At 40.9% G+C, this 23,974-nt stretch overlaps 1 protein-coding gene across 1 annotated transcript in view; it reads right to left on the bottom strand.

Moving 5' to 3' along the window:
- Positions 1 to 23,974, bottom strand: part of VIPR2 (vasoactive intestinal peptide receptor 2) — a 250,891-nt gene that overhangs the window by 13,169 nt on the left and 213,748 nt on the right. Inside the window, exons 6-7 of the mRNA XM_064285058.1 lie at positions 8,385 to 8,526; positions 637 to 787 (exon numbers count right to left, since the gene is read on the bottom strand). Coding sequence (XP_064141128.1) covers positions 637 to 787; positions 8,385 to 8,526 — 293 coding nt within the window. The remainder of the gene's footprint in view (positions 1 to 636; positions 788 to 8,384; positions 8,527 to 23,974) is intronic.

The raw sequence follows: 23,974 nt of genomic DNA on the forward strand, positions 1-23,974 counted from the left end.
GGATGTGGCTGCTGACTTTGTGGCAACCTGAAGGAGCTATCTGTTGTGCTGGCCTCTTCACTAATGTATGATGTCCCCCAACATTATCCAGTTAAAAAGAGACTCCTATTAATTGGTGTGTTATTGAGGTTTCCCTATGGAATGACCTCCTGTTCCTTTTCCTCCTCTGGCCCCTTCTTCCCTCCATCAGTGTATGCTGGGCTGGGAAGAAAGAAGAGGAATAAACTGTTTTGCTACTTGGTAGCGGCTCAGGTCACAGCTTGAGTATGGGGTAAGAGCAGCCAGGAATGGGGGTTTGAAACAGTTTTAATATAGGTTCCTAGTTAAGAAAAATATTAAAGTGTTGGCTGCAAACAGAACCTAAGCCGTCCTACAAAAGCTGTTCCCAAAATGTATCCTACAGGGACAGTAAAGTCTGCATTTATTGGGTCAGGTGGGATGGGAATTAGGAAGCCAAAAGGTTTGCACAAGGTGGTGGCGTGGGAGGCAGGGAGAAAAGGCGAGATACCAGATCAGGGTGTCAGGCCCCAGAGCTTGGAGCACAAACTGGAATGCCCCAAGGGCAATGCACCAGGGGCCACAGGAACACTCCAGTCCCAGGGACAGGGAGGCAAGGTATGCCTTTTGTAATCTTACCCCATCCAATCAGAAGATAGACCATGAAGTATCTGTTTGGGGAGAAGATAGCCACAAGGAGGGTGTGGAGGTACAGTCCTTCCACTAAGAGCCAATAAAAGTTTGCCATGATGCAGTACTGGAAGAACACCAAACTCAGCTTGCAGCCAACCTGGAATATTACATACAGAACAAAAGAATGTGGTCACATTTGGATAAAAATAGTTTATGGCAGACAGAGCTGCTCAGTACATAATGCACTCTCATGTTTGTATAAGCAATTGAGGACACAGCAAGGAGCTGTCTGGGGAGGGGAAGTGATTAATACAGCAGGGAGGGCGTTAACTGAATAGACATGTGTTATGTTAGGAGAGGGCCTTCGTATATACAGGACAGCCCAGAGGACTGTTTACAGAATGCTGTAAACTTACTATAAGATAAACAGAGGGGGAGAGACCAAACCAAAAACCAAACCCGTCGCCATTGGGTCGGCACCGGGAGAGAGGCAAATGTAAATAACCATCCCTAAGAATAGTAAACTCATAACTTTTGGAGTGAACTGCTGGAAGCCTTTCCTAAACACTGAGTTTTTAGCACACTTGCCGGACCTCTTTTTTCCCCCTCCTCTCCACCTCATCTCTATTAGGGGACACTGAGCTTCTGGTGGTGCTGTGGTTAAGAGCTTGGCTGCTAACCAAAAAGTTGGCAGTTTGAATTCACCAGCTGCTCCTTGGAAACCCTATGTGGCAGTTCCACTCTGTCCTATGGGATTGTTATGAGTTGGAATTGACTCAACAGAACAGGTTTGGCTTTTGGTTTGGTTCTATCTTGTTTCTACTAGGGGACAATGAACTTCTATTAAAGGTGATGGTAAAATCTAGGAATAAATGAGGCTGACAGTGGAATAACATGATGAACATAATTAATGTCGTCGAACTATACATGCGAAGACTGTTGGAATGGCAATTCTTTTGTTACCTATTTACTGTAATTAAAATAACAATAAAAAAATTGACAAATGATGGATCTGGAAACATATTTATAACATAAATCACAAGTAGTTAATTTCTGTAACATACAGATAAAAGAAAAAGATAATACAATCTGAAAAAGGGCCAAGAGAGCCAGTAGAGAGACGCTCACGTCACCAGTCACGGGGTAGGTCAGGTATCTAGGAGATCATGTTTACACTCCAGACACAAGTCTTAAAACATGACTTCTAAGTATTGCTGTACTTGATGCAGGAAAGAATATTCTTGCACCTTGCTGATACAAAGTTCAATTGTCACAGTCTTTTAGAAAGCAATCTAGCAATATTTATTGCAATTTAAAAATAGATATACCCTTTGATCCAATAATTCCACTTTTGCATTCCAGCTGACAGGAATAAGAACACATGTTCAATGATGCTTATTGCAATTTGTTTGTAGTGGCAACAATATATAACAGAGCCGCAGCTCAGGGAGAAACAATGGGATCTAACACTGTGTCCCTTCTTCGAACTTGGCCATGAAATGCTGCACCCAAGACCCACTTGTAGGGCATCTTGGCACTTAATCTAAGGTATGTTACGTTATTAGGGGATTGGTTAGATGAATTATGTTATGTCCACATGATAGAGTATTGTTGTTGTTCGCCATTGAGTTGATTCTGACTCATGGCCACTCTATGTGTTACGGAGTAGAACTGCTCCACAGGATTTCCTTGGCTGTAATCTTTACCTCCAAGCAGTTCACAGTTCACCAGGCCTTTTCTTCTATGGAGCTGTTGGGTGAGTTTGAACCACCAACCTTTAGGTTAGCAGCTGACGGCAAACCCCTTGTACCACTGAGGCTCCTTTGTTGTAATATTATGCAACCAATAAAAAAAGGAAATACAGATAGGCTAGTTGACCTGGAGGGATTGCTATGATGTACTATTGAATGAAAGAAAAAAAAAGATACAGAAAAAGTTCATTTTAAACAGAAGATTCTATTTTCTTGGTAAAATGATGACAAAAACATTGCTGTATCTTTCCACTTGTTCATTTACTGAGCAAGCACATTCTATGTGAGAACAGGTGACATAGGGAATGACATGTCCTTTACTGCCTTCATGTTCTACAGCAGCAGCTTTCAGATCTTGTTCCACAACAGTTAAAAGCACCACAGGAGCGGCCACAGGTGGGTTAATGGGGAGGACGTGAGGGAGGTCAGAAGTCCCCCAGGGCCCCCTGCCACCTCATAGGTGGCTCTGCTGGTATTATGACACTGGAGTTAAGAGACTTGCCCAAGGTCCATTAGCCAGGTAGAAGCAGATCCCTAGCCAAACCCCAAGTCACCTAGTCTAGGGATCTTCCCATTACCCAACACTGCCACTCACACTTGACAGGGAAAGGAAGAGTCACCTCTAGTTGTAAAGCTCCTGCTAAAGCTAAAATTCCGAGTGGTTGTCCAGTTGTACATTGTCTCTAGGCTAGGATGTGATTTTTTTTTATAGGAGTTAGATTAAACGAGAAACAAACCCAAACAAGTCCAGATAAAGAGGGGTATCTCTAATGCACATCATGGGCTAGGTGATGAGCCCCTTCTCCTTTCTGGAGTAACGGCATTGTGAAAATGGCACTCAGGGTCACTGGGCTAAGATGGTCTCAACTGGAGTCTTGACTTAGCTTCTTTGAGGCTCAATTCCTCATGAAGAGAAAGGGAAGGATAATACCTCCTCCAGGGTCATTCCAAGGGTAGTTAGATAACATGCTTGAAAATGCTTTGTGAACTGCAAGGCATTTGCACTAGTGTATTTAGAAGACTTAGGGGATCTGTAATTTTTATTAAAAGCAAGAAAAAACAGGGTATTTTATTTAAAATGCATGAAAAGACTGCAAGCCAAATGGCTACGGGATTGGAAATGGCATATGAAACTAAACAATGTGGAGAGGCTGTGCAGAGTGGGCTGGTCTCTATGGGAGAAGGGATCCCCTTGGCTCCTCTGGGGGAGTCATTCCATGATGCCCCTTGAGACTTGTGTATAGCTGGGGGCAGGCGTGCACCCATATGTGTGAGATTTCATGTACTCTGTGCCCACAGCTACACTAAACTCCTGAGAGCAGAACAGGCCACTCCTTGGAATTCCCACAGAATAAGCAGAAAGCCCCATACCAGCAGATCCTTTCAAGGAAATGAATCACAAACACAGCACAGAACTCGGTCTGAAGGAGGGTGAGTGTATGTGTGTGTTCTCACAAAGTCCCTCACTTACTGTGTTCAGCTAATTCCCCTTCCTCCCGACCCCTCTGCCAGTCTTGACTGGGCTGCTGGGTTGACACTGGAGGCTCTAGGCTCCTAGGACACGTCTATATATGGTAGCCAGGTAGTTACTACTTTGCTGTCTCTGCAATCCCCTGTCCAGTCTTCTGGCCTGAATCTTTGGCTCCAATCCTCCCCTCAGCCAACCTGAGGCAAAAATCAGTCGTCAGGTTAGAATTTAATTTTTAGTCAGGTGCAGTGGTGCTAACACTGAACACACCTGGTTCCTAACTGAAAGGCTGGAAATTTGAATCCAGCCAGGGGTGCCTTGAAAGAAAGGCCTGGAGATCTATTCCAAAAAATCAGCCATTAAAAACTCTATGGAAACCACCAACAAACATTGCCTTGTCTTGTCTTCTTATAAAAATGGGATTGTATATTTGTCCTTATGTGATTGACTTATTTTGCTTAGCATTATGTCCTCCAGATCCATCCCTATTATAGTATCTTTTGCGAACTCATCATTGTTCTTTATGGTTGCAAGGTAGTCCACTGTATGTATGTAACACGTTTTGCTTATCCATTCATCTGACGAAAGGCACGTAGGCTGTTTCAATTTTTTTGCTATTGTGAATAATGCTGCAATGAACATAGGTGTGCATAGGTCTGTTGGTGTCTACTGTCCTGAGATACTCCTTAAACCTTGAACCGAAAATATCCTGAGGCCACCTTTTAGCAGAATAACGGTATGACATGCGAAATAAATGATATTATCCATGAGTACGGTAGTCCATTAAAAAACCATCTATATGAGACCAAAAAGTCAACAATTACTCTAATGCAAAGATGAGAAGATAAGGGAGGACAGAAACTAGAGCACTGGAAACGGAATAACCAGAGCACAGTTAAAAAGAATGTTGACACACTGTGAAAAATGTAGCTAATGTCGCCGAACAATTTCTGTAGAAATCGTCAAATGGAAACCTAATTTCTGTATAGACTTTCACCAAAAACAATAAAATAGTACTAAAAAAAGAACCCTACGGAGCACAGTGCTACTCTGACACACATGGAGTCACCCTGAGTTGAGCTGACTTGATGGCATTCCTGTTTAAATGTTTCAGCCTTGCTGGAGAGCTCAAGGCTTCGAAGTACATTCCCCTTAGGTAGGCAGAGCTTGGCTCTCCAGGGAGCACCAAGGAAACTTGGTAAGCTTTAAGTTTGGGGCTTTTGAAAATTCCCACAGACCCTATGTAAAATCTGTTCTGGTCTACAGTGAGAATAAACTGTTCGCTTGATTCTCATGGGGTACCCTATACACAATGCATTCCACTCTGAAATATCTATCTTGAACATTCTTCCACTGCGTCCAAAAATAAAAATCCAATCCCAAAACAAAAACAAAACTTGCCTCATATAGCCCAATAACTGCATGTCTAGACATAGCCACGTGCATGGTGCTCTTTCAGAGGCCAGATCTGATTCTAGACACAGCTATCTGCTCTGCTAAGGACTCTGGCACTACTGACAATGCTCTAGAGTCCCCTCGAGTGCCTCTAGGCAGCCCAGTGGACCCATGCAAAGCCCCATGGCTGTAGCTAACACACTCAGCCCAAAAGCCTCTGCCTCCTGGTCTAGCCACCGGGGAGGAAGCTGGAAGCACAGCTAGTTGTTCCCTCCATCTGTCTGCCAGCTGGGTACACTTGGCAATAGTACGGAAGCCTTCAATCTTCAGAGGGAGTAGACCTTTTCATATTCTTGGCTCCTGCTAATATTGTGAGAAAAAGGGCCATGCTACCTATTTCGGGAGAGCTGTCCATATGCCTGGCTTTGGGGAATAATGTTGGTTTAGTTAAATCTAGCTGGGAACAAAAATTTCCAAAATCTGCAACTGAAGGACAGGATATTTTCTCTTGTTTCTCATGCTGAAGTCTAACTACAAGTCTGGCCGACTGCTCAGAATTTTAAGTCTTTATGGGAAAATGTGAGGGAAGAACCCAGCTCCGTTCTCTCCTGTGATACATGTCACTTTCCTCCCTCCTTTTTTCTGTCGCCTTCTTCCTCTCCAATTTTCCCTCTCCATATTTCTTCTCCTGGCCTCCACTCTTTTCCTAGCATCATGGAGTTGGTCCAGGAGTGGTGAGGAGGAGCTGGTGTGCGAGGAGGCACAGCTGGGGCCCTCACTTCCTGCTCTCGTAAAGCTGCAGTGCCAGTGCTGGGAGAAGCAATGGGAGCTAATACTGTGTCCCTCCCTCCCAATTTTAGAACTTGGCCATACAGTGCAGCCCCCAGGGCCCAGTCTTCAGGGCATCCTGGCATATGATATTTGACTGTGCACAAGCACCACGGACTGGGAGTCCTGACCCACCACGTTCTAGCTATGTGACTTTGGGCAAATTGCTCAAAGGTTTCTTGCAGCCCCAGTTTCCTGATTTGTAAAACGGGCTAATTGCTATTTTGAAGGTTACTGAGAATTAACCAGCAGTGTCCAGGAAACTGCCAGGCATTCAGGAGCAGCTCAGTAAAGATGGGGGAGGGGAAACGTCCATGGTTCCCAGTTGAGGGGCTAGGTGGGGTGGCTGTGGCAGAGCAGAACTATTGGAGAAGCTGTATAATCACTCACTCCATACCTAGGAGATTCTGAGCACTCATTTCTCTCAGTCCCTCCAAGAGTAGGGTGGGCCAGATCTTTTGGATCTAAGGGGCAAGTGGAAGTTAAAAGCTGTTGCTCTAGGACAAACACTTAATATCTGTGGGTTTATTAAGGATCAACAGAGGAAGCAGTGGTAGCTCAGGGGTAGAATTCTAGCCTTCCACGCAGGTGACTCAGGTTCAATTCCTGGCCAATGTACCTAAAACACAGCTACCACCCATCTGTCAATGGGGGGTTGCGTGTTGCTGTAGGTTTCATGGAGCTTCCAGACTAATACACACTAGGAACAAAGTCCTGGTTATCAACTTCCAAAAATTAGCCAGTGAAAGCCCTATGGATCACAACGGTCTGATCCTCAAACGACCATGGTAATAGTACAGGACTGGGTTTTTTTTGTTGCATTGTACATGGGGTCCCTAAGAGACAGTTGCTGATTTGAGGGCAGCTCTTTTTTATTTTTGACAATAACAATATCAAGGGTCGATACGGGTCAAAACTTCCTGAGTAACCCTCTGTTCCTTTAATAAAGAGCTAAGGAAACAGAAATCATTACAGTAAAACTTTGAGCCACGTACAGAAAAGATATCCCCAGAGGAGTGCCTGCTTTGCTCCCTTTGTTAGTGCGGAGTCTTAGGGCAAGGACATCGATGGCTCTGGCTTCCACTTGGGAAGTGGTGATTTTTTGAGGTGAAGTACGCGGTGTTTAATTTTGTTATTATAACAGGTTCACTTTATTAATTCAATTCACATGCATCATGAGCAAGATCATGCCCCGAAATACATTTATTTACCTGTAGAAAAAGCATGAAGGCACCGTTTGCCTATGAAACAGCTGATGCTCTGCAGAATTATAAAGGGACCTACTGTAGTAAAACTAAATGAAGCCAAATCTGTTCAACCCAAAGCAACTGTGCCAGGAGATGACTCTATCTTTTGGAATGTGGAGAGCAGAGTTCAGAACTCCTGGCTCTTGATAGAAGAGAGTAGCCAATCTCCACAGCCATGATCTCAAATCAGGAGTGATGTACCAGAAACCTAAATGTTTCCTGAAGATCCTGAGGGCCTTGTGGCATCATGTAATAGTAGAGAGAAACTAAGTAGATTGACTTGCATATAGGGGGTACTCAATAAGTATCTGTTGTATTAAACTGAGTTGATTACATACTACATAACCACCCCAAATATAGCCAAGGGCAAAGAATAGCACGGACAGTGTAAGTTGGAGCCTATGTTGCATTTGTAGAAACTACTAATGAAGATTACTTATCCTTGTACTAAAGAGTTAGATCCAAGCATAGTAACAGACACTCAGCTGGGACACTGCACATTACTGCCTACTGCATGGAATTTAACCACTGGGCAAACTGATTTTCTCCCAGCAGTTTGGATGGAAGCCTTTATTGCTCAAGATCTAGGTGATCTGGACAGAATACAATGGAGTTAGGCATCTCTTCAACTATGGCAGGATTTTCCAACCTGAACTGCTGCTGATTGCTCCTTGCAATCAAAAGTTGGCTGTGAGTCAGCTCTCTCAGCCCCTTTAATTCCCCAGCCCCTGACCCTGGATTCCATTAGACCTTGCATCACCTCACTGCCACCTAACCTCTTGTCTTCGCACTGTCTCGGGCCTGCTCTGACGCCCCAGCCTCTTAGCCTGTCCTGCTGCCCAGTCACCTTCCTCCTTGCAAGACCCTTTCTGGTTTTCAGAGCTGACCAGGACTTCCAGGGGCCCTCTTGCATCAGTGCTGAGAAGCAGGAATGAAGATGAAAGGAGAGAGGCAGTGTGCAGTGTGGCTGGTAGGGGCTGGGGTTCACAAAGGCTATCCTATTCTATCCCAGGGCAGGCCTGTGGAGAGGGCCTGTGAGGCAACCGCCACCACGGCACACCTTACCCACGAGGACGGCTGGTCCGGGCAGTGCAGTGTGCCGGAGCTCGAGTAGAGGATGTCGTCCTTGACCAACACCGAGATGGCTCTCAGGATGAAGGAGAGGAACAGGTTCAGGTGGATGTAGTTCCGAGTACAATGCAGTTTCCTACCATCATGGACAGAGCAGTGAGGGGGAGGAAGGGACAGACATTAACACACTGATTTTGTGTACGATTTAATAACGGCCTATGCCATTTTTAAGACAGACTTTATTCTTTAGAGCAGTTTTAGTTTTACAGAAAAACTGTGCAAAAAGTACAGAGTTCCCATATACCCCCTCCGCACCCGCACACTGCTTCCCCTGTGGTCCTCATGTTACAACTGAGGAGCCAATGCAGACACACTATTATTAACTGACACCCACAGTTTACATTAGGGCTCCTTTTTGTGCTGTGTGTCCTACGGGTTTTGATAGATGCCCAAAGTCATGTGATCACCACTATACCGTGTGGAAGTTTCCCTGCCCTATAAATGCCCCGTGCTCCACCAGTTATCCTCCCCCTCCCCTACCTACCTGGTTTTTATCTTAAGGTTTTCTTCTTTTAAAGGGAAGTTAATCTTTCATTTAACTATTTGCTTATCATTGTGTATCTAGGTTGTTTCCGTTTTGTGCAACGATATGTATTTTATACATAGATCTTTCCCCTTATTTCTATATCCTTAGGTTAGAGTTCTAGACACAGAATTTCATAATTAAGGTACAAAGCAGAGCATGTTGAGTCAGGAGCCTGCAGTTTTTTCATGCAGTGGATGCCAGTCCCACATCACAGACATGAGGACTGGGCTGTTCTCTGCAGAAAGTTCCAGAAGATGAAAGTTTTCGGCTTTTACTCAGTACTCAGGTCTCCCCTCAGCATCAGTACCAGGTATTCAGGTTGCTGTTCTCTGTGCCTCTGAATTCCCCAGACATGGATGTTTTACTTCTTACCTTCCCTTTTTCCCTGTCCTTTGATTTAAGTCTTATTTTGTCTCCCTGAGTCTCCTCTATGCTCTGATTCTTCCACCTGGAGACAAGGGAGGTGACCTCAGCCCATCCCTTCTCCCAGCTCATTAACTAACAGCTGTGCCTCTGAGGCTCTGACTGAATGCCTCACTTCTGTTGTTGGTGGGAACAGTTAGCTTTTATATGTCGGTTTTTCCCCAATCATATACTCAAGCACTGCCTCGATTTTTGAATGCATACCCATCCCAAATCTCCCAATCAAGCCCCTGAGAAATTCAGTAGGTGGGGCGAACAGCCTTCCATCAGGAGAAAGAACTTCTCCCTCTGTCTCCTAGACTCCCGAGTCCCCATTCACCGTGCTCATCCATACCCACTCCCACTTCCATCCCAAATGTTCTGGTAAGTGACAGCTCACCATAAGCCAAATTCACCATATTTTCTCCACATTTTGGTGCCCCACCACAGCAATTTCTACTTCTAGTCACACATAGGCTTAGAATCTGTTTTTGACTCCCATATGACCCTAGACCTGTGCTGTCCAATACAGTAGCTACGTATGGCGACTGGGACTTCATATGTGGCCAGTACAAATGAGGAACTGAATTTCTATTTTATTTAATTTTATCCATTCAAATTTAAATACGGAGGCAGTGTAAAATATTTTTCCATTGTATGTTAACTTTATCATTTTGGTACCACAGTATTTCACTTTCTGTTGTTATCCATAGAGTTTTCACTGGCTGATTTTCAGCAGTAGATTGCCAGGCCTCTCCTCCTAGTCTGTCTTAGTCTGGAAGCTCCACTGAAACCTGTCCACCGTGGGTGACCATGCAGATATTTGAAATACCAGTGGTATAACTTAGCAACTCATAGCAACATGCAAGGCACCAGAGTCACAAGCTGTCAGATGAACAGGAAACTGACAAAGGACATCATGTTTGATACAGGAGACCAAAAAAACCCATTGCTGTTGAGTTGGTTCTGATTCTTCGTGACTCTATAGGACAGAGCAGAGCTGCCCCATAGGGTTTCCAAGGCTGTAAATATTTACAGAAGCAGACCATCACATCCTCCTCCTTCGGAGCGGCTGGTGGGTTCGAACCACCAACTTTTTTTTTTTTGGTTAGCAGTCAAGCACTTCACCACTGCGTCGCCAGGACTCCTCCTGGTAAAGTAGAAGGCCAATGAAAATGAGGGAAACCCTCAAGGAGAGGGTCTGACACAATAGCTGCAACAATGGACCCAAACATACCAACATGAAGATGGTGCAGGACCTGGCAACATTTCGTTCTGTTACACATAAGGTTGCTGTAAACAGGAGCTGATTTGACAGCAACTAACGACAACATATTTCATTTTAACTGTTGTACTGTGTATATTATTGCTGTTGTAGTGTGCACTCAGGCCTGTACGTTCTTTCTAATATTACACATAAATACATCACTAATCCAGCTGAGTCAATAAATTGACTCAGGGACGGATTGCCCAAAAAGCAGGGTATGCATGGGCTCACTTGTGCTTACTTATTAATGTGTAGTGAACCATTTCACCTGTTTTTTCACCATGTGGGTGTGGTGAAGCCCATGTGAAATTGTGCTCTACTGATTAGCAAGTAAGCATAAGTAAGCCCACGCATACCTTGCTTACTGGTTAATCTGCCCTTGAACTGATTCAATTAAAATGATTTTTTTCCATGCTGCATGTAACATTTTAATGTGCTTATATGAATATTTTATGCAGACATTAAGAGTTACAGTAATACCTGTGTAAATCATACTTGTTATATTCAGTACAATACAAATGCATTATTTTTCTGGTTTAAAGAAATAGATGTGGGCAAATTTTAAAATAAAAAATGAAGGCATGTGCCACATAAACCAGAGACTGCAACAGCCTGAGGCTGGAAGAACTAGATGGTGCCCAGCTACCACCAATGACTGCCCTGACAGGGAACACAACGGAGAATCCCTGATGGAGCAGGAGAAAAGTGGGACGCAGACCTCAAATTCTAGTACAAAAACCAAACTTAATGGTCTGACTGAGACTGGAGAGACCCCAGAGGACATGGCCCCCGGACTCTCTATTAGCCCCAAACTAAAACCATTCCTGAAGCCAGCTCTACAGACAAAGGTCAGACTAGGCTATAAGGCATAAAATGATACCGGTGAGGAGTGTGCTTCTTAGCCCAAGTAGACACACGAGGCTATGTGAGCAGCTCCTGTCTGGAGGCGAGATGATAAGGCAGAGATGGACCAGACAGGACCTGGTTGAATGGACGTGGGAAATACAGGGTGGAGAGGAGTGTGCTGTCACATTGTAGGAAGAGCAACTAGGGTCACACAACAATGTGTGTACAAGCTTTTGTATGAAAAACTGACTTGAATTGTAAACTTTCACTTAAAGCACAATTAAAAAAAAAATTGAAGACATGCTACAGATGCAGATTCAAATGGAGATGAGAACTAGTTCTATGACCAGAACTAAAAAAGGCACTGGAAGAAGATATATTGCAAGTTTCACAATGGATGTTGTTGTTTGTTGCTGTCACGTAGGCTTTGACTCATGGCAACCATATGTACAAAAGAAAACTTTGCCTGGCCCTGCAGCATCTTCATGATCCTTGGTGTGTCTGAGTCTATTGTTGCGACTACTGTGAATTATTGACCACAGTGTGCCATGGTAAAGCTAAATAAAAAAGTTCTTTCCTGTATTACAAAATTTTTAAGATAATATAGTAGACAAGATGAAAAGATGTTTTCAGCAAATATAATTTTTTTTTTTTTTAATTTTTATTCTCCTTTAAGTGGAAGTTTAGAAATCAGGTTAGTTTCTTATAAAAAAATTTATATACACCTTGCTATGCACTCCTAGTTGCTCTTCCCCTAAGGAGACAGCACACTCCTTCCCTCTACCCTGTATTCCCTGTGCCCATTCAGCCAGCTTCTGTCCCCCTCTGCCTTTTCATCTCCCCTCCAGACAGGAGCTGCCCACATAGTCTCATGACTCTACTTGATGCAAGAAGCTCCCTCCTCACCAGTATCATTTTCTATCATATAGTCCAGTCCAATCCCTGTCTGAAGAGTTGGCTTTGGGGATGGTTCCTGTCTTAGGCTAAGAGAAGGTCTGGGGACCCTGGCCTCTGAAGTCCTTCTAGTCTCAGTCAGACCGTTAAGTCTGGTCTTTTTACGAGAATTTGAGGTCTGCATACCAATGCTCTCCTGCTCCTTCAGGGATTCTCCGTTGTGTTCCCCATCAGGACAGTCATCAATTGTAGCTGGACACCATCTAGTTCTTCTGGTCTCAGGCTGATGGAGTCTCTGGTTTATGTGGCCCTTTCTGTCTCTTTGGCTCATAATTACCTTTTAACTTTGGTGTTCTTCACTCTCCTTTGCTCCAGGTAGGTTGAGACCAATTGATGCATCTTAGATGGTCATGCATTTAAGACCCCAGATGCCACTCTCCAAAGTGGGATGCAGAATGTTTTCTTAGTAGATTTTATTATGCCAAATGACCTAGATGTCCCCTGAAACCATGGTCCCCAACCCCCCATCCCTGCTATAGTGGCCTTCGAAGCGTTCGGTTTATTCAGGAAACTTCTTTGCTTTTGGTTTAGTCCAGTTGTGCTGCCCTCTCCCGTACTGTGTGTTCTCTTTCCCTTCACCTAAAACAATTCTTGTCTACTATCTAATTAGTGAATACCTCTCTCCCTCCCTCCCTCCCTCCCCACTCTTGTAACCATCAGAGAATATTTTCTTCTTGGTTTAACTATTTCTCCAGTTCTTATAATAGTGGTCTCATACAGTATTTGTCCTTTTGTAACTGACTAATTTCACTCAGCATAATGCCTTCCAGATTCCTCCATGTTATGAAATGTTTCACGGATATATCATTATTCTTTATAAATGTGTAGTGTTTCATTCTGTGAGTATACCATAAATTATTTATCCATTCGTTGGCTGATGGGCACCTTGCTTGTTTCCATCTTTTTGCTATTGTAAACAGTGCTGCAATGAACATGGGTGTGGATATAGCTGTTCCTGTAAAGGCTCTATTTTCTCTAGGATATATTCCAAGGAGTGCGATTGGTAAATTGTATGGTAATTCTCTTCCTAGTTTTTTAAGGAAGCGCCAAATCAATTTCCAAAGTGGTTGTACCATTTTACATTCCCACCAGCAGTGTATAAGTGATACAGTCTTTCCACAACCTCTCCAACATTTCTTACTTTGTGTTTTTGGATTAATGCCAGCCTTGCTGGGGTGACATGGAATCTCATTGTAGTTTTGATTTGCCTTTCTCTAATGGCTAATGACCGCGAAAATTTCCTTATGTATCTGTTAGCTACCTGAATGTCTTCTTTAGTGAAGTGCCCATTCATATCCTTTGTCCATTTTTTAATTGGGTTATTTGTCTTTTTTGTAATTGAGTTTTTGCAATATCACATAGATTTTAGAGATCCGACTTTGGTCGGAAATGTCACAGCTAAAAACTTTTTCCCAGTCTGTAGGTAGTCTTTTTACTCTTTTGGTGAAGTCTTTGGCTAAGCACAGGTGTTTGATTTTTAGGAGCTCCCAGTTACCTAGTTTCTCTTCTGGTGTTTGTGCCTTGTTAGTAATGTTTTGTATAATGTTTGTGCCAAGTATTAGGGCTCCTAGCATCGTCCCTATTTTTAATTCCATGATCTTTACCATTTTAGATTTTATATTTAGGTTTTTGATCCATTGTGAGTTAGTTTTTGTGCATGGCGTGAGGTATGGGTCTTGGTTCATTTTTTTGCAGATGGACATCCAGTTATGCCAGCACAATTGTTAAAGAGACTGTCTTTTCCCCATTTACATGACTTTGGGCCTTTGTCAAATATTAGCTGCTCATGTGGATGGATTTATGTCAGGATTCTCAATTCTGTTCCACTGGTCTACATATCTGTTGCTGTACCCGTACCAGGCTGTTTTGACTACTGTGGCAGTATAATAGGTTCTAAAATCAGATAGTATGCGGCCTCTCGCTTTGTTCTTCTTTTTCAGTGATGGTTTACTTATTCGTGGCGTCTTTCCCTCTTCTACGAATTTGGTGATTTGTTTCTCCATCTCACTAAAAAATGTCATTGGAATTTGGATCAAAATTGCATTTTATCTATAGATGGCTTTTGGTAGAATAGACATTTTTACAATGTTGTCTTGCTATCCATGAGCAAGGTACGTTTTTCCACTTACATAGGTTCTTTTGGTTTTTTACAGTAGTGTCTTGTAGTTTTCTTTGTATAGGTCTTTTACGTCTCTGGTCAGATTTATTCCTAAGTATTTTATTTTCTTGGGAAATACTGTAAATCATATTGATGTGGTCATTTCCACTTCAATGTTCTTTTTGTTGGTGTACAGGAATCCAACTGATTTTTGTTATGTTTATCTTGTATCCTGATACTCTGCTGAACTCTTTTACTACTTTCAGTAATTTTCTTGAGGATTCTTTAAGGTTCTCTGTATATAAAATCATGTCATCTGCAAAGATACTTTGACTTCTTCCTTACCAATCTGGATGCTCTTTATTTCTTTATTTAGCCCAACTGCTCTGGCTAGGGCTTCCAGCACAATGTTGAATAAGAGTGGTGATAAAGGACATCCTTGTCTGGTTCCCACTGTCAAGGGGAATGCTTTCAGACTCTTTCCATTTAGGATGATGTTGGCTGTTGGTTTTGTATAAATGCCCTTTACTATGTTGAGGAATTTTCCTTCTATTCCTATTTTGCTGAGAGTTTTTATCATGAATGGGTGTTGGACTTTGTCAAATGCCTTTTCTGCATCAATTGATAAGATCATGTGATTCTTGTCTTTTATTTATGTGATGGATTACACTGATTGTTTTTCTAATGTTGAACCATCTCTGCATGCCTGGTATGAATCCCAGTTGGTCATGGTGAATTAACTTTTGATACGCTGTTGAATTCTATTGCCTAGAATTTTGTTGAGGATTTGTGCATCTAAGTTCATGAGGGATATAGGTCTGTAATTTTCTTGTTTGGTGGTGTTTTTACCTGGTTTTGGTATCAGGGATATGCTGGCTTCATAGAATGAGTTTGGGAGTATTCCATCCTTTTCTATGCTTTGAAATACCTTTAGTAGTCATGGTGTTAACTCGTCTCTGAAAGTTTGGTAGAATTCTCCAGTGAAGCAGTCCAGGCCAGGGCTTTTTCTTGTTTTGGAGTTCTTTTTAATACCTTTTCAATCTCTTCTTTTGTTATGGGTCTATTTAGTTGTTCTACCTCTGTGTTGTTTAGGTAGGTAGTGTGTTTCTAGGATTTCATTCATTTCTTCTAGGTTTTCAAATCTGTTAGAGAACAGTATTTGGTAGTAATCTGATATGATTCTTTTAATTTTGGTTGGGTCTGTTGTAATATCACCCATCTCATTTCTTATTCAGGTTATTTGCTTCATCTCCTGTTTTTCTTTTGTCAGCTTGGCCAGTGGTTTATCAATTTTAGTAATTTTTTCAAGGAACCAGCTTTTGGTCTTGTAAATTCTTTCAATTGTTTTCCTGTTATCTATTTAATTCTGCTCTGATTTTTATTATTTGCTTTCTTCCGGTGCCTGAGGGTTTCTTTTGTTGCTCTCTATTTGTTCAAGTTGTAGGGATAATTCTTTGATTTTGGCCCTTCCTTCTTTTTGCATGTGGGCATTTATTGATATAATTTGACCTCTAATCACTGCTTTCGCTGTGTTCCAAAGGTTCTGATAGGAAATGTTTTCATTGTTATTGGATTCTATGAATTTCTTTATTCCATCCTTAATGTCTTCTATAACCCAGTCGTCTTTGAGCAGGGTATTGTTCAGTTTCCAAGTGTTTGATTTCTTTTCCCTGTGGCCTTATGGTCAGAGAAGATGCTTTGTAATATTTCAATGTTGTGGATTCTGCTAAGGCTTGCTTTATGACCTAATATGTGGTCTATTCTAGAGAATGTTCCATACGCACTAGAAAAGAAAGTATACTTGGCTGCTGTTGGGTGGAGTGTTCTGTATATGTCTGTAAGGTCTAGTTGTTTGACTGTGGCATTCAGGTCTTCCGTGTCTTTATTGAGCTTCTTTCTGGATGTCCTGTCTTTCACCAAAAGTGCTGTGTTGAAGCCTCCTACTATCAGTGTGGAGCTGTCTCTAATTTTTCAATGTTGTTAGAGGTTTTTTTTTTTTTAATGTATCTTACAGCCCTGTCATTGGGTGCATAAATATTTAATATGGTTATATCCTCCTGTTATACTGTCCCTTTAATCATTATATAGTGTTCTTCCTTATCCTTTTTGATGGATTTAACTTTGAAGTCTATTTTGTCCGAAATTAATATTGCCACTCCTGCTCTTTTTTGATTGTTGTTTGCTTGGTATATTTTTCCCCACCCTTTGAGTTTTAGTTTGTTTATGTCTCTAAGTCTAAGGTGTGTCTCTTGTATGCAGGATATAGATGGATCATGTTTTTTTAATCCATTCTGCCACTCTGTCTCTTTATTGGTGCATTTAGTCCATTTACATTCAGTGTAATTATGGATAGGTATGAGTTTAGTGCTGTCACTTTGATGTCTTTGTGTGTTGCTGACAGTTTCTTTTTTCCACTTAATTTTTTGTGCTGAGTAGTTTATATATTATGTTTTCCTCTTATTCATTGTTGTTGATTTTGTTTCTGCGGAGTTTCTATTTTTCTTGTGTTTTATTTTGATGAGTAGGATAGTTATTCTCCTTTGTGGTTACCTGAATATTTACCCTTATTTTTCTAAGTTTAATTTTCTTTATATCACCTTGTCTTCCTCTCCATTTGAAAGATCTATGACTACCTTTCTTAGTCACTCTTTCTTGTTTTAGTGTTGTCTTCTTGCACATAATAAGATCGCTGTTTCCTCGTTTTGAGCATTTTTTTTTTATCTTGATTTATTTTTGTGATTTCCCTGTCCGGGTTGACCTCTGATTGCACTGTCTAGTGTTCTTGTCTTGGGTTGATACCTGATATTATAGATTTTATACCCAAAGAATTTCCTTTAGTATTTCTTGTAGTTTTGGTTTTTACAAATTCTCTAAATTTCTGTTTATCTGGAAATGTCCTAATTTCACCTTCATATTTGAGAGACAGTTTTGCTGGACATATGATTCTTGGCTGGCAACTTTTTTTCTTCAATGCTTTATATAAGTCATCCCATTGCCTTCTTGCCTCCACAGTTTCTGTCGAGTAGTCCGAGTTTATTCTTATTGACTCTCCTTCGCAGGTGACTTTTCATTTATCCATAGCTGCTCTTAAAATTCTCTCTTTATCTTTGGTTTTTGCAAGTTTGATCGTAATATGTCTTGGTGACTTTCTTTTAAAATTTACCTTATGGGGAGTTCAACGAGCATCTTGGGTAGATATCTTCTCATCTTTCATGATATCAGGGATGTTTTCTGCCAACAAGTGTTCAACAATTCTATCTATATTTTCTGTTATCCCCCCGCCCCCGCCCGTTCTGGTACGTCAGTCACTCTTAGGTTATTTCTCTTGATAGAGTTCCACATGATTCTTAAATTTTCTTTTTTTAAAATTCTTTCATCTGATTTTTCTTTAACTGTATTGGTGTCAAGTGCTTTATCTTCAAGCTCACCAATTCTACCTTCCACTTGCTCAATTCTGCTCCTCTGACTTCTATTGAGTTGTCTAATTCTATAATTTTATTGTTAATCTTCTGAATTTCTGATTGCTGTATCTCTATGGATTCTTGTAGCTTATTAATTTTTTCATGTTCTTGAATAACTCTTATAATTTCTTCATCTGTTTTATCAGTGTGATCCTTAGCTTGTTCTGCATATTGCCTGATCTCTTTCCTGATGTCTTGAAGGGTTCTGTATATTAATCTTTTTTACTCTACATCTGTTAATTCCAGGAAGGCACTTTCATCTTGAAGATCCCTTGATTCTTTGTTTTGATAGCTTGTTGAAGCGATCATTGTCTGTTTTTTTATATGATTTAATGCTGTCGTGTCTGAGCCTTCTATAAGTTATTGTATTTGTTTACTTACTGTATCCAAGCTTCCTGTTTTGTTTTGATACACCCAAACAGGCTGCTTGAGTGAGCTAGCTTGATTATTTTCACCTTTGAAGCTGTAATGTACTGTCATCAGATGGCTAGAGCTGTTACCAGGTATATGAACCTAAGATTCCATTCACTTGTATGGATTCAGCTCAGGTTTCCACGTAGTTGGTTATCAAGTGTGTGGTACAGGCTCTGTCCTACAGTCTTAGAGGGGCAGGGGTGATTGGTGTGTACAGGTATCTGCGGCAAGAGGTCAGGCTCTGAACAAAGCAGGTGGCTGATAAGTGTCCCCCAGGTGTCTGTGAGGAAAGTGTTTCCCTGTTCCCTAAAGTGCACTGGTGGGTGGGTTCTGCATATGGACCACAGGCACCCAATGCTTTTGTTTGTAGGACTGGGAGGTACCACTTATCCTTGGACCCCTGTCACAGGTGGCCAGACAGCATGGGTGGAGCCAGCAGTCCTTAGGCCCCTGATGTGGGTAGGTGAGGACCCTGTTTAATAGGCAAAGTGGTGTCAAACATCAAACACCCTCCTCTCCACAGCACAGGTGAAACTGTCACAGTCTGCTAACAAGGGTATGTTCTCCTGAAGTGGGCCCACACAGATCCATGCAGGGGTGAAAGGTATTCAAAGTCTGTGGATCGTTGGTGCCTGTACAGGAGCTGCTTCTGTCCTGAGCTTCCCAGCTTAGTGGAGTTAGCAGGTTATCTTTTCCCCCAGCTGTTGATTTATTCCTTCTACAAGGCTGGGAGAATGGCTCAGAGTACGCAGCAGGACCTATCTCAGGCCCAGGGAATTTGACAGCCACTGAAGCTGACTTGGGGGCTGGAGGAGGGCTAAAATACATGCAAGTACTTAGTTTTTGCCAAGAGTGCTGTTCTTCTCTGGTTCCAGAGGTTTGAGTAGGTTGTGCTGCTCACTGTTTCTCCCTCAGAAGACTGCATCTAGAACGCCACCACCAGCCCCACCATGGTCACTCCAAGGAATAATGCTTGAGGGTTCCCAGCGATTCATGTCTGGCAACTCCTCACTGCTCTGAGCCATCTCTCCCTCTCCCTGATGCTCAGTCTATTTTCTAACTTTGCCTTTGATGTTCAGGGCTCCTAGCCTGTCATATATATATAAAATTGTTTCACTTGTTTTTTGGGGTCTTTGGTGTAAGAGGGATCACCAGAAGCTTCTGACTACTCCGCCATCTTGGCTCCACCATGGTATATAGTAAATTTGATATGAAGTTTCCTCTCAACAGAGAAAAAAGAAGTAACAAAATTAAACACTTGAAATCTGAGTTAAAAGCCCAACAAAAAATTTTAAGCTATCTCAGCTAGCTATGATATGGATTGAAAGCTTGTACAAAAAAAAATCTGTAGCTGGAGAGATGGAAAAAGAAATTTAACTTATGGAAATTTTATTACAGGAATATGAAGAAAAGGCTACGTGATATTTTACAAAAAGTAAAACATCTTCAATACAAGAAAAATCTGAGGAACATATTTTTCATTATTAATGGATTTAGCATTCCTTTTCAATTAATGGAATGCCTTCTTTAAATATGATGCTAATAATACTGAGTCCACACAAACCAAAAAAAAAAAAAAAAAGGAAAAGTCAAACCAAACTGCCCCACAGGATTTTCATGGCTGTAATCTTTATGGAAGCAGACTGCCACATCTTTCTCCAGAGAAGCAGCCAGGGAGTTTGAAATGCAGATCCTTTGGTTGGCACTGGAGCTCTTAGCCACCGTGCCACTAGACCAAAAAAAAACCCAAACCAGCTGCCAATGAGTTGATTCCGACTCATAGCGACCCTAGATTGCAGAACAGAACTGCCCCATAGACTTTCCAAGGTGCATCTGGCGGATTCGAACTGCTGAACTTTTGGTTAGCAGCCGTAGCTCTAAACCACTACGCCACCAGGATTTCTGAGCTGACACAAGAGTTAATGAATTTACTTAAACTAGGGACAGTTTTGAAAAGGATATGCTTTGGCTTTAAATTCAAATCAATTCATCTAAAAAAGGTGAACCAGTTTGTTAATGCAGATGTGACTATTAAAGGACAATTATTTCTGGAACCTGATTCAGTTACTGGAAAACTTTTAAGTATGTTATAACAAATTTTTCAACTGTAAATTAAAAAAAAAAAATCTAAATGCAGATCAAGTGTTTCCAGTGAAAATTCTGCATCCAAACTGAACTATAAGTGTGAAATACATGCTGGATTTTGAAGACCTACTATAAAAATAAAAATGTAAAATACCTCAAAGTAATATTTTGGATCTAATTATTTAAATAAATGTATGATTGGATATATATATTTATGATTGGAATTAATCTCTCTTATTCTTTTTATTTTTAAATTGTGGTGACTAGCACATTTAAAATTACACAAGTCTGGCTCCTATTATATTTCTGTTGAAAAGTGCTGATCTAAATAGTCATGACATTGTGCTGGTTCTGTTTACAGTGCCTTTTTTCCTGCCACCTGTCAAATTCCTTCCATGGCCAGTGCCCTTTATCACATCCTGCCCAGCTCTAGTGGCTTTCTCAAGTTCCTTCCATAAACCTCTACTGGGTCAACTTTTCCAAAGCACTGGAGAGCCTTCTCTCATACTCAAACCCCCTTTCAAACTAGTCTTTTGTCAAAGATTCTCCATCCTTGAGCTTCTGTTATTTCTTCAGCCTGACTATTTATTTTTTCTATCAACTCACCCATATCCTTTCTTGCACCTAAAGGTATCATAAACATGTCTTGGATATGTTGCTTCTTCTTTGTTCTTCTGCTTAGCATGCACTACCAATAAAACTCTTATCTCTTGGAATTTTATTCCTCCTACAAGACCTACATTAAATATCACCATGAACCTGCCTTTGAGTTTAACTTTATATGATACCTTGCTTCTCTAAATAAATGCTCAGAACATTTAATTATACCTCTGTTATAACACTTAAATGCTGCTTTGGAGAAGACTTAATTGGATACGTGATTTGACTTTGAATATTTGCATTCATTTCACCCCCCAAGCTTACGTCAGTGATCTAAGACACAGCAGATACTTACCATACACTTTTGACTTTTTCTTCCTATGAACAAACAAGGTTTTTGTGATTTCCCTATGCTTTTTAACATCTAAAGTGTTGAAAAGCAAAGATGCAACCTTGAAGACTAATGTGCGCCTGACCCAAGCCATGGTGTTTTTAATTGCCTCATATGCATGCAAAATCTGGTTGATGAATAAGGAAGACCGAAGAAGAATTGACACTTTGAATTGTGATGCTGGCGAAGAATACTGAATATACCGTGGATTGCCAAAAGAATGAACAAATCTGTCTTGGAAGAAGTACAACCAGAATGCTCCTAAGAAGCAAGGATGGCAAGACTACATCTCACATACTTTGAACATGTTACCAGGAGGGATCAGCCCCTGGAGAAGGACATCACACTTGGTCAAGCAGAGGGTCATCAGAAAAGAGAAAGACCTTCAGTGAGGTGGACTGACACAGTGGCTACAACATAGGGCTCAAACAGCAAAAACTGTGAGGATGGTGCAAGACCAGGCAGTGTTTCGTTCTGTTGCGCACAGGGTCGCTATGAGTTGGAACCAACTTGACGGTACCTAACAACAACAAATGGTACCATAGCATACAAAGCCTCTAGAACTTATTTGTCCATTATGTCTGGTATTCAGTAAAAAATTACTAGGCATGCCAGAAATACGGCCAAACAGCAATATAACATCACAAACAGAAAAAACAAAACAAAGCAGACAACAGAAAGAGATCTAGATACTTGCATTTTAAGACAGACTGTAAAATTATTGTGTTTAACATATTAAAGAAAATAGATGAAGATGTGTAGCATTTTATCAGAGAACTGAAACTTATTTAAAAAATCAAATGGTAATTTTAAGACTTAAAAGAAGCCCTGACATTAAAAATTAAATAGAAGGATTTAACATCTGATAAAACATAGGAAAAGAAAGTGTTATGAATCGGAAAACAGTTTCAGCAGAATATATCTATATTAAGGAAGAGAGAAAAAAATAATGGAAAATAGAGCAAAAACAGTAAGAACTATATGGGAAATATCAAAAACATAAACACACGTGAAAATGGGGTCTGACCAAGGGGAGTGAGGGAATGAGGTAGAAGCAATATTTCGAGAGATACTAGCCAAAAAATTTTGAAACCTATGAAAGACAGTAACAGATTAAAGAAACTCCATAAATTCCAAGGAGAAAAAAAAAAAAAAAAACCCACATTAAAGCACATGATAGTATAACAGCTGAAAATCAAAGACAAAGGAAAAAAAAAAAAAAAACAAAACAAACCTTCAAAGCAGCCAGAGGAAAAAAGAGCACGTTCCTTCAAAGGAACAACAGTTAGACTGGCAGCTGACTTTTCAAAAGAAATAAGATATGTATCTTTAATGTGATGAAATAAAATAATGGCAAACAAATCTATACGTCCCCAAAATATCCGCAAACATGAAGGCAAAATTAAGATGATTTCAGGCCATCAAAAACCATGGGAATTCACTGCCAGTAGGCTGTACTAAAAGAGAAACTGAAGAGAGATCTTCTGGCAGAAGGAAAATGATTCCAGATGGAAGCATAAAAATGCAGGAGGGAATGAAGACCATCAGAAAAGATAAATATGTGAGGAACTCTAAATACTGACTTCTAAAACATAATAATAATAATGATGTTCTGTAGAACTTAAAATATATGTGGAATCAAAATAGTTAACAATAATACAAAAGGTATGAGGAGGTGAATGCAAAAAAAGTTCCTGAGCTGACTAAAGAGTAATAAAAACAGCAATCATTGTTGTATAGTGGTAAACTTGTATAAGAAAAGCAGGCACACTGAAAATCTACAGTGACAACTAGAAGAATAATAAAAAAAATGTACAAATAGCAATCTAAAAGAGGGAAAAATCAGAACAATAAAAATACTTGATTAATTCTAAAGAAACAAGAAATGAGTATGAATGGACCAAAGAACAGGTGAGACAAGTAGAAAACAAAGAAATAGAAGGTGAGTTAATATTCAAAGTTGTCAGTAAGTACACTAAATGTGAATATAAAAACATACATTTAAACATAAAGATTGTCAGATTGGAAATAAAAACAAAATTCCAATTAAATGCAGTTTAAGATACTCAAATTAGGAAGGTGAAGCCAGCATGCTGGTATACACAGAAGCACTATACCGTCCCTCTGCAGCAAAGACCTGACAAATCAAGTAAAATGGATACAATTGTCAATCTTAGAACCCTAAGCATCAAATGAAGGAATAAAGAACTCAACCAAATATCAAATGGAATAAGAAACTGACAGAGAACAGAGAACAAGGAGAGCTACAGAGTGAAGATCCCCTACCAGCCAATGAGGCATGGATTCACCATCTTGGACCCCTCAGCCACCAAAAACGGTGGATGGGAGTATGGGAAGGCAATTTCACGGAGCTCCGAGCAGGAGACAGAGTGCATGGTAACCAGGGATACACACTTTATCACCCCACACCCTTCTTCCCTCTGCGCAGCCTCCATCACTATCTGGTAGGCTGCAGTCTC

Source organism: Loxodonta africana, chromosome 4, assembly GCF_030014295.1.
Source record: "Loxodonta africana isolate mLoxAfr1 chromosome 4, mLoxAfr1.hap2, whole genome shotgun sequence".
NCBI lineage: Eukaryota > Metazoa > Chordata > Mammalia > Proboscidea > Elephantidae > Loxodonta > Loxodonta africana.